General features: G+C 39.9%; 1 protein-coding gene across 1 annotated transcript; it reads right to left on the reverse strand.

Annotated features, from left to right (window-relative positions):
- Positions 1–88: 88 nt before the first annotated feature.
- On the reverse strand, positions 89–11466 carry rpl18 (ribosomal protein L18). Its single transcript, XM_057834037.1, has 7 exons — positions 11400–11466; positions 10741–10827; positions 10554–10661; positions 6815–6913; positions 6628–6751; positions 6233–6302; positions 89–223 (listed from the first exon to the last, which is right to left on the reverse strand). The coding sequence occupies exons 1-7, from the start codon at positions 11400–11402 to the stop codon at positions 148–150; spliced, it is 567 nt and encodes a 188-aa protein (XP_057690020.1). The 5' UTR covers positions 11403–11466; the 3' UTR covers positions 89–147.
- Between the last annotated feature and the right edge of the window lie 290 nt (positions 11467–11756).

Genomic DNA, 11756 nt, shown 5'->3' on the forward strand with positions numbered 1-11756 from the left:
TATTATTACACTTCAAGGTTAATTTCCATTAAGTCACCTAAGTGTGCGACACCGTATTTGGTAAGGGAATAAGACACAAAACAGGATGTGACGTTTTGTACAGCCAGACTTTTATTTGCATCAGCTTGCATGGTAAACAAAGAGATTTTAGTTCTTGTAGCCGCGACTGGCTCGGCGACCACGGGCTCTCTCGAATTTCCTGCCCTTGGAACGCACGTAGGGCCTGGAAAAGACACGTTGGTTAGTAAGTTACAACCGCGAAACTGAAAGATGATAATTCACAGCAAGTTTTAATTACGGTATTGGCCCAAATATAAGACGGCCCTGATTATAAGATGACACCCTCTTTTTCAAGACTCAAGTTTGAAAAAAAATGACTTTTTGAACACCAAATTATTTTCATACAGAAAATAATTTCAGTACATCCAAAACAAATGATCATAATATATATAAGAGAAAAAGCATTTTATTGTGCCTCATTCAAATCTTAGTAATTGAACATTTAAATATGTAAACTAAAGTGCAATCACATTCGTAAATTAATGGCTTCTGGTTTTTGAAATGTAAATAAAACAATCTATTGTGATAAAACAACAAAATTGCAATAACTGCATTAACCATCAAAGTGAAGTCGAACTAACTGTAGTCTTGAAACAAATCTGAATAAGGAAAAACATTGCAATAAAATTATGCAAACTGGTTAAACTTGAGAGTAGCCGAGATCTGTCATGACTAGAGGTGGGAATCTTTGGGCACCTAACGATTCGATTATAAATCGATTATTGATGCACCCTCCCGCACCGCTTTTAATTTTTTGTACACTAGTTCGAAAATTGTTCAAAAATCCTCTCAGGCTAAACAAACTACTGAGTATCAAGTTAACAGTTAAAAACAGTAAATAAAATACTCAAGTCCCCATTCTGTATTGGCAGCTTTAAACTACATTCAATTAATTTAATGTTGTGTATCAACCGTTAAAGTTGTTAAAATTGCTCCCGTTATTCCATAATTTCCCTTCTGTCTACTTTCGACGTGAAAGTTTTCAAACTTTCACGTCAAGATTTTGCTGATTTTTTTTTTTTTTAGATAAAAAGTAATTAGGTTGGCTACAACAGAGCCTTCTAGAGAAGTCTACTGCCTTAAGATGGGGTCTGTTTACTAGCGCGGGAAAGTGTCATTTCGCATCTAGTTGTTGGTATATGATCTAACACGGCCGTCGTCTGTCAATTCACATCTAGTTCTACATATATGTGATATCTACCATAGCCGTATGTTTGCAGCAACTAGCAACTGGGCGCTGTTTGTAGCGGCTGACGGCCGCAGACAGGTATTATTGTTTTTTGTTTTTTTATCTAGAGGCATGAGTTGAACATGATATTTACTCTCGGTCCGTTCCTCATTGCATCCTGAAGACCGCGCTGACTGCGTTTTATTTCCGCTTTACCTGGTATAATTCAATAATCGGAATTTGGATGTTTGTGAATCGTTCTCGAATCTTCCACGGCCGAATCGCGAATAATCTAAGAATCGGAAATTTCGTACGCCTCTAGTCATGACAGATCGCTTCAATGATATCTGCCGCCATCTAGCGTCGTGAATGGGTATAATGTCTAGACCGCGAATAAAAGACGACCACCTCTTTTTCAGTCTTATTTTAGTGCAAAAAACACAGTCTTAAATTCGGGCCAATACGGTAATTGGATGTTTATTATTGTCAATGGCAGGCCGGGAGTTGAATGCCAGTATCTCAGATTGTCCCGCCTAATCGTCACGCATTGGCTACCCACTGTGCTGTGCTCCATCTATGACCTATTGACTACGTGCACAAATATGGCAACCGCTGACTAGTGTAAGCTCACCTTCCATTCTAAAATGCCAGTAATTTCACTGCGACAAAATTTTAAGGAATGAGACTTGTAAGCATTAAAAAGAGAATTTCTTTCAGGTCACGAGGACATCATTATATGTTGCTGTGTGATGTTTTCGTCGTGTTACCACAAGCAAGAGTTTCAATGTTTAGTTGAATTTTTCTTTTATCCCAGACAATAGTAGGTGGTTTAATTACCTGACATGTTTCGGCGAACACTTTGCCGAAGACAAAAGTTCGACTAATCTATAAGTGTAGGCAAAATTAACTCAACACAACTACTAAGAGTTTCAATGCTTTGCTTGTCAACGCTGCAGTAAAACTCTTTTTAAGAGCGTATTTTAATGTCACATTTTATTGTGTATTACTGTTGTATCTGTTACGCTTAATGAACAAATTGGGTTCACGAAAAACCCTATTGCTGATACCGTAGTTTGTGCGATGTAAGGAGATGTGAGGAAATTCATGTGAATACGTTTGCGAGCTGCCTGATACCAAGGGCGTAGGTTTGAATAGGGACAGTAGGGACATAACACTACCAACATTTCAGGATGCTCAAATTGTCCCCACTAACTTTTAAGAAACCTTATTTGCACTATATAATGACTTTAGTTATATAGGTCATTTAGATTGTCTTCCCATATGTCGTACGGATAGAATTGACCCTACCATCATTAAGTGAATGAGAGTACTTTAATTATGTTCATACTTACAATGACACCTTTTCACTTGTTGAATGTGCCAGTCCATTTTCCCCCCTCAAACGCACGTTTGATTGGCTGATGACTTGACCCCGCCCCCCACGCTTTCACCCCCCCCCCGACAGAAATACAAAATGCCGCCTTCTCCGCCCCCTTCAAAGACGAGGGATGAGTTTTTTTTACTGCCAGCAGCAGCCACTGTATGTAAAAACGTAAATGTTGTGTAGGTGGGTAACACACTACCAATTTTGCTACTGAATGCCCGACCTGCATCAGAGTTAGACAAATGTATTTTTGCATTCCGGGATATTTAAGAGATGATTAACAAGTTTGTATTTCTTGTGTATGTTAACATAATTTGTGTTAAAAAATGCAATTTAAATTTGCCTATAGAATCCAGTTTTTGAAAACAATGGTTTGAATCGAACGGTGTATCACCTGAACCAATACATATGCTCTACAAAAATCCACCTCCTGAAAACTGAGAGAAAAAAAACTTAAATTCCCTTGTTTTCAGTGTAAATCTACTAGAAATTAGTGAAATTATCTGCCAGTACTCAGATTTCTTGAAATAAGAAAAATAGCTAGCTGAAAATAAGTTTAACAGATGTATTTTAAGTAGGGCTGTCAAACGATTAAAATTTTTAATCGAGTTAATCGCAGCTTAAAAATTAATTGTAATTAATCGCAATTCAAACCATCTAGAAAATATGCCATATTTTTCTGTAAATTATTGTTGGAATGGAAAGATAAGACACAAGACGGATATATACATTCAACATACTGTACATAAGTACTGTATTTGTTTATTATAATAAATCAACAAGCTGGCATTAACATTACTAACATTCTGTTAAAGCGATCCATGGATAGATAGACTTGTAGTTCTTAAAAGATAAATGTTAGTACAAGTTATAGAAATTTTATATTAAAACCCCTATTAATGTTTTCATCTAACAAAATTTGTAAAATTTTCAAACAAAAAATAAACTAGTAGCTCGCCATTGTTGATGTCAATAATTACACAATGCTCATGGATGGTGCTGAAATCCACAAAATCAGTCGCACCCAAGCGCCAGCAGAGGGCGACAAAACACAAAAAAACACAAGTAACAAATGGAAATTACACTGTCATTTTAATCTGAGCAGGGCATGTGCGTTAATTGCGTCAAATATTTTAACGTGATTAATTAAAAAAATTAATTACCGCCCGTTAACGCGATAATTTTGACAGCCCTAATTTTAAGAAAAATTTTTGTATATTTAATCTAAAAAAAACTTGTCAGAGTTGTTCTTAATACAAGAATAGATATTGTTCAAAACATTATTTGAGAGCATTTTTTTTATTTAGGTGAAAAATGACCGACTTTCAGATGTATGGGCTTAATGAGAACCAATATTTACCAAAACACATTAATCTGTTATCTAGCCTTTAACACTCAAAACAAGAAGGAAATTATTCGACTAGATTCAAGAAAAATGATCGGATTAAGATGTTATACTGTAAATTTGCAGTGTGAAAGTTAAGTAGTAATAGCATAAATAATACAGATTTATTTTGCATTATTCATTTAGCCTGTCAATTAATTAGGTTCTTATTGGTGAGAAATGTAGCCTTGACCAACGTTCACCCAATCTGTTTGGTCTTATTAATGTCCTGTACACAGCAAAAACTTTACATGTAGGTTATGCTGTTATATTGTCCCTACCAATATTGAGACTAAACCTACGCCCTTGCCTGACACTCTGCGGTGTTGTACCTGAAGCGTAACTGACATAACAGTAGATCCGTAGGACTTTAATGTATTTAACGTGACATTAAAATCTAGACGGGTTGCACTGCAGCATCGACAGGGAAAGCATGGAAACACTTCTTTGCTGTAATGTGACGAAATTACACAGTGATGAATAATTATGCAATTAACGTTTAAAAGGCTAATTCTTCAAAATTTTATCGCGCTGTTAAATTACCGGCGTTTTAGACCAAGAGGTGAGATTACAATAGTCAGCAGCCGCCATATTCGTGCACCTAGTCAATACATGCTTTAATGGACCGAGGAACTAAAGCAGGTTTTGTCTGACTCTCAGATGGAGAAATTGCACAGATACAGAAACTACTCCTTTTTTGTGCTTTTTATCATTTAAAACACATTTTAAATACATAAAACGTGATTTTGTTTAAAAAAAGAAATAGTTTTACTCCTTTTTGTTTTAAAACATTTCCAAATCTTTAGGGGTGTAATGGTACACAAAAATTTCGGTTCGGAACGTACCTCGGATTTGAGGTCACAGTTCGGTTCATTTTCGGTACAGTAAGAAAACAAAATGCAAAATATAAATGTGCTAGTTGTTTGTTACACACTTTTGTGCTTTCAACAATAGGAACAGTAGCCTATGCAAAGCTAGAATTCTGCTCAGAAAGTAGCGGGTATTTAAAGATAATCCAACAACAATTTGCCTTTCAGACCCCGCATATTGGTCAGCTTTCTTTCTGAAAGAAAGAAGAAAAAAGTCCTGTGCTAAAGAGAAAAGCGATCCCAATGACAAAGATTTTAACATATATTTTACAAATGAAATGCCTCAATGAATCATTTTTTTCCCTCTTATGAACGGTTTAAAAAGTTTTATTGGTGGATTTTCTAAAGTTAAAGCGCCACACAGAAATTAATAAATTTAATTGTGTAAGCAGGATCTGTGTATTATTCTTATCATTTAATTACAGGTGTTTTAACTCATTTCAATTTGTTTTATCTAAATGGGCTTATTATGTGATTAGATTTTACAAATGTGATGTAGCATTCCTTTATATTGTATATTTTATGTTGTATAACTTTAGTTCCTATGTGAATATTAGTTCCTACTTGTTTTGTTGTGGTAGGAGGGTTTTGTATTGAACACGGGGCCGTGTTGGTTATTATTATAGCAGAGAAGACAGCAGCAAATCAACAAAGACAAGTCAACTGTGCCCCAATCTACAACTCAAGAGATCTGATGGACTCAAAAAGTGGGTTACGATTGCATATTAGTTTGAAAATCAACCGGATCCGCCGTATTTGTACAAGAGTGACTTCCGGTTCGCCGGATTCTAGCTAGTAGTATTGACGCAGGAGGGCCGCGTCTTGCGTCAAATAATAATTTCTGCCGTTCTCTTCGCGTGCGTCGCGTTGAGCCGGTTCTGGGACGCGCAACACGCAGCCGCACTGCAACTGGTGTGCATTGGCTGATTGACTTTAACGCCTGCGTTTCACTGTGTTCTCGCGGCGGCCACGCTGTCGCGCCGTTGACGTTTCTGGTTTATACTGTCCACAGTCCTACTGTGTTGGTCCTCATTATAGTAGGTAGAAGACGGAGTAAATATAATCTACACAAAGAAACCGTAACCCGATCGACTCACGGCCTCGAAAAGGGTTACATTACGTCAGAAACTCATTCGGTACGCTTCCGTTCTGAACCGAGCACCCCGTACCGGAACGGTTCAATACAAATACATGTACCGTTACACCCTTACTAACCATAAAACAAATAAAAGTGGGATTATTTACTATAAAGAACCTGCATAAATATAACCACGATTTTGGCCATTCTTAGCTGAGCACGGTCCCTAAATGATTGCTCGAAAATTAAAACAGTTGTTGATTGGTCGATTAATCTTGACGGTACATACTTGGTGTGGCTGTGAGGAGTTCCAGGAGCTTTTCCAAAGTGCCTGTAGACCTCTCTGCCCTTGCGAGGACCTGATTAGGGAAAAAAAAAACAAGTTTTCTAACAATTCAAGTGAACTTACAATGAAGCCCTTCGAGAATTTTAAGTAAAATTGTCGTGCAAAAAGTGCCAAATCCATTCAAGCAAGAAGCAGCACTTTTTCTCCTTCAGTACTGGCCCAGTTCCAACAATGAAAAAATAACGGCTCCAACTGTTTCATGGTTAATGTTTCATGAGTCACCCACTGGAAAAGAACATCCATATCTAGATGTGGAACAAGAGCAGCGAGGCTCACGTACGACCAACAAAAAGAGCACGAGCACACACTTTCTACATAACATGCTGCATTGTCCTTACCAGACAGAAGCACTGTGCCTTGTCCTTTAGGTGCAGTCATAGCCAACTGGTCAAAAGTCATCACCTGGCCTCCGGCTTTCAGGATCCTGCGACGAGCGCCGTCGGTCACCCTCAGAGCGCACACCTGGAGAGAGTGACATCACAGTCAGAATCACTATTGACTTCCTGAGTGATGAGAAATGCCGACCTTGAGCTTGGGAATATTCTGGATCCTGACATCGTCGGTGATTGTCCCCACGACGACGGCGATTTTGTTGTCGCGGCCGGGCAGTTTCATCTTGCGGATCTGGAATGAGACGCCATCTTTAACACCATCTTCAACATAAATTTTCAAGTTTTTTCTTTCCCCAACTAAACCCAATAATAATTCTTTAACAACACCGTTAAAATGACAGCTATTCAACTCATTGACCGCCATTGACAGAAACAGATATCCAATCCATTTGAACTGGGAGGGCTGGCAGCGAATGAACATTCAATCCCTGCCAACCCTCTCTGTTCAAACGGACTGGACGTCTACAAGTAATACACTCATTAAAATTCATAGCACCCCTCACACCCCCATCACGGTGCTGGGTGATGGCTGCCAGTCGGGAACCTGGCAGCCACAGTAATAGGGTGGTAGGTGGGTCCCACACTTTTTCTATATGGCGTGGCTCCCGGGGTGTGGCCTCCCCTCTGCCTCGGCTGCCGGCCGCGGGAGTGGGTTGGGGGGTCGGGTCTCCGATCTTGCGTCGCCCCATGGCAGTCCCTGGGCGTTCTCCTGCCTCCGCCTTCCCCTCTCTTCTCTGGCTGGGCGTCCGCCCTGCGCTCCGTCGCGGGTCGCTGGCTGGGCGCCGGTGTATCAGCGGGGTGTCGCCTGCACCGGCGGGGGGCCCTGCCTTGCCTGGGGCTTGGTGGGCCGCTGGGGGTCCCGTGGCGTGCCGTGCCGGTTGGGGGGCTGTGGCTCGTGGTCCGGGTGGGCGGGCGGGGGTGGGTGTAGGCGTGGGGTTGGTGATGCGTCCCCTCCTGCCATCCCTGAAGGCCGGTTGATGGGCGCGCGGGTGGCCCGGGGGACCACCCTGGGTCCCGGGGGGGGGTGACGGTGGCTCCTTTGCTGGGCGGTTGGAGGAGGGATGGGCTGCGCATGGATCCCCCCGCCCCCCCGCCCGCCCTCCCTCCCCGGGCTGGCTGGGTGTGGGCCGTGGCCCTGGGTTGGTGCCCGCGCGGTCCCTCCGCCCGTCTGCGTGGCTGTCGCGCGCCCGGTGGGGCTTGCGTGCTGCTGGATGTGGTAGGGCATGCTCGGGTTGGGGGTTCCGGTGCCGGGATTGGCGATGCGGCGGCGGAGGGTTGGTCGCCAACGGGCTTTCACTCATAAGAGATTCACACGATTACTGGGTTCTAGATCACAGAACTGATTTGTGTACACTCTACCCCTTTCAATCACTTAGTTTATAGTCTTATAGACACCCCCACCCCCATTCTCCTCTTTCACTGGCCAATAGGCCCCCACATGGTGTAAACCGGAAATACATCTCGCTGACGATAGCACCAGCATATTAGTAACTAGTTTAGATGTTCAATGTATTTCTTGTTGTTGTTTGTGTATGTGTTTCTTTTCTTTCTTCTCTTGTATTTCTTTTCTTCGGTCCCCCCATAATCCCTTCCTGTTCGCTGCTTTGTCATAATAAAAAGGTATTTTGAATGATCACAATGGGAGTATGTCAGACTCTCAATGTGAAACATTAAAACTGTTCAGAATCCGGGCACTTAGACTTCCATTCTCTGTGTCAAACAGCTGAACAGGACAGGTTTTAAAAAAAAAAAAAAAAAAAAAAAAAAAAAAAAAAAAATTCATAGCAGAAGGGTGAAAAGAGCACCATGATTGGACGTCTATCATTGTCAACGTCTACAAGTAATACACTCATTAAAATTCATGGCAGAAGGATGAAAAGAGCACCATGATTGGACATCTATCATTGTCAATGTCGCTGAAACAGTTAAATGTCAAACTGTCATAATGCTAAGCACTGATACACAAAAACATTCGTGTATCACTCAATCAATTTTCGATATGACACAAAAACAGTTAAATGCCTATTAAACAGATTAATTCTGACCAGGAAAAACTTACGCTGATATACTATCTGCTATTAATTGTCATATACGCACCGTTATATTACCACTACCTCACCACTTGGTGCTGGTCACTTACAATATTCACTTTATTCCCCAATCTGTGTACACTGTAACATGTTTTTATATTAGCCTTAATTTAATTTTATGTGTTGCACGTTATGTCGAAGCTTTTAATCTCGTCGTACACTGAAGGCACCCTATTCTATCTCCGTTTTGTTCTGTCTGTAAACACTCCGTGTTGTGTCGGGATTTTCCACCATTTAACTAGTTCACGAGTGCAACTTGGAAAATAAAATGACGTGATCGGACCCGATCGATCGGCATCGATCACGTCATTTTCAAAGTATCGGAATTGGCAAAAAAAAAATCGGCCATGCCTTTTTTTAATATATATACAGTACTGTGCAAACGTTTTAGGCAGGACACCTGCCTAAAACTTTTGCACAGTACTGTATGTATATTTTTTTAATTATTAAATTTATTAGGATCATGGAAGCTTCCACTTGGGGAAAATATATACATACAGTATATCCTGTATATACATAATATGATAAAAATATACAGTACTGTCCAAAAGTTTTAGGCAGGTGTCCTGCCTAAAACTTTTGCACAGTACTGTATATTTTTTAATTAAATCGTTTTCTAATTGAATTTAACGTTACAGACATATTATGTTACACTCATCCAGAGTCTTTAGTTTAGGCTTAAAGTAGGGTTATCAAATTTATCCCAATAACGGCGGTAATTAATTTTTTTAAAAAATGTATCACATTACAATATTTAACACAATTAATGCATGCGCTTTACGACCCACTCACGCAATGTCGCCCTCAATCTGTAATGACGCCGTTTTACCTATATAGAGAGATAAAAGGCAGCGCAAAATTAGTAGAGTGAATTTTGACAGCCTTTGGAGCCTTTTTTTAATTGGCTAAAGCCTTACAATCGCCCTCCCTGCGATAAGAAATATCATGGGAAGCAATGTGGGGAAGCAAGGTAGCAATTGATCGTTTTTTTAACGCCTTATGTTATTTCCCAACGCAGAGAAGATATATCAGTTGGTAGCACTACGGACAGTCATGGTTCCACTTTCTATCCATCTTTCTATCCGTGGATCCCTCTCACAGAAAGAATGTTAATAATGTAAATGCCATCTTGAGGATTTATTGTCATAATAAACAAATAGTACTTATGTACTGTATGTTGAATATATATATTCGTCCAAGTTTTATTCGTTTTTTTCTTAATGCATTGCCAAAATGTATATGATCGGGAAAAATGATCGGGAATGATTGGAATTGCATCGGGAGCAAAAAAAAAGCAATCGGATCGGGAAATATCGGGATCGGCAGATACTCAAACTAAAACCATCGGGATCGGATCGGGAGCAAAAAGACATGATCAGAACAACCCTAATTTTAATATTTAAAAACATATTTGTTTTACGATAAAATAAAATGAAATGTTAAAATCAAAGCACACTTTAACTGATTAAAGTCTCCAATAGCACTAAATTTTATTTTTAAATTTTTTTATTTAGTTCATTGCATTTAACTCATCGCCTGCCATTGACAACAGTAGACATTCAAGTAATTTAAACTAGGAGGATTGGCTGTAAACGCTACCTTTCAGTGCCATTGACGACGTCAAGACGTCCAATCTAGTCTGACTGGGCGGCTGGTGCTTTCTCAGTAGAAATAGATTGGATGTGTAGCGCCGTCAATGACACCAGATAAATTTTAAGATACATACTGTATGTTTAAATCGCTTAATATCATAATAAAGAGTGCGAGGGAGGTGCGACTGACCAAGCGAGAAATGGAGATGGGAGGCCTGTTGCTCCTGCTCATGAAGAGCCTCTTCAGGATAACCTTGTTGAAGGATGCATTAGAGCGGCGGGCCAGGAACCTGTACAGCTACAAAGTACAACAATAAAGCTTAGAATGGAAATGCTCCAAAAGAGTATGATCACGTGTCTTCATATTTACGCCTTACCTTAACCAGGAGCCTCAGGTAGATATCCTGGCTTTTGGGCTCTTTCCTGTGCACCTTACGGTCCTTGTTGTGTCTGATGTCGACTCCCTATTCAGATTACAGAAATCATACATGGCTTACCACAACATTCATTCATTACATTGCCTGTAACAGCAGTGCATTAAATACTTAAAATCATACTCTTAATATTGCTGAGTTATCAAAGGTTTTAAATGTAGCTGAGCAAAATGGTATGCAGTACAATCCGTTGTAAAATAAGTATGATTTCCACGTTGACACGAAAAATGCTAGCAGCTAATTAGCAAGACACCGATAACATGGCGAGTTTAACAACAACTCTTCAACAAGATATACTCGCTAACGACATAACCATACGAATTTTCCTACAAGTCTCGGTTATTTATTATGATAAATTCGGAGACATTTGAACATGTGTTTTGAGTGTAACGTCATGGCTAAATGCTGGTTCGCCGTCGGTACTGAGATGAAGCTAAATCAGTTTGCGGGGTCATGTATCATGAAATGGCGGTCACGTTGCAAAGTTAACCTTTTTCACAGCGAGTTTATTTAATAATAAAGACACTAAGCGGTGGAAATTTAGAGGATGGTTGCGGATAATGTTACTAGTGTGTTGTGAAAGTTGAACTTGTGCTACCTACCATCTTGGACTCGGATGGAAAAAGGGAAAAGGAAGCGCTGAGGTCTCGCGATAAACAGGGCACTGAAATCTCGCGTCTCTGATTGGTTAAGACGGAAACAGCTTCCGGTTGAGCAACACCGAAGAGCGTTTCTAGCGTCAGGAGAAATCACTACATCAAATGACATATTAATATAAAAAAACCATGAATAAAATTATATAATAATGGTTTAAAATTGTTATTATTTTTACTAATTTACGGTTATTTATTAAAAATGTTGATGCCCTTTGGAATCTTTGCCCTTTCGTGATTTAGGGCTATATGAATACACTTAGCTTAACATTTAGCTTAACAATATTAAGCTTTGTAAATATTTTA

The sequence above is a fragment of the Corythoichthys intestinalis genome, chromosome 4 (genome assembly GCF_030265065.1).
Source record: "Corythoichthys intestinalis isolate RoL2023-P3 chromosome 4, ASM3026506v1, whole genome shotgun sequence".
Taxonomy (NCBI): domain Eukaryota; kingdom Metazoa; phylum Chordata; class Actinopteri; order Syngnathiformes; family Syngnathidae; genus Corythoichthys; species Corythoichthys intestinalis.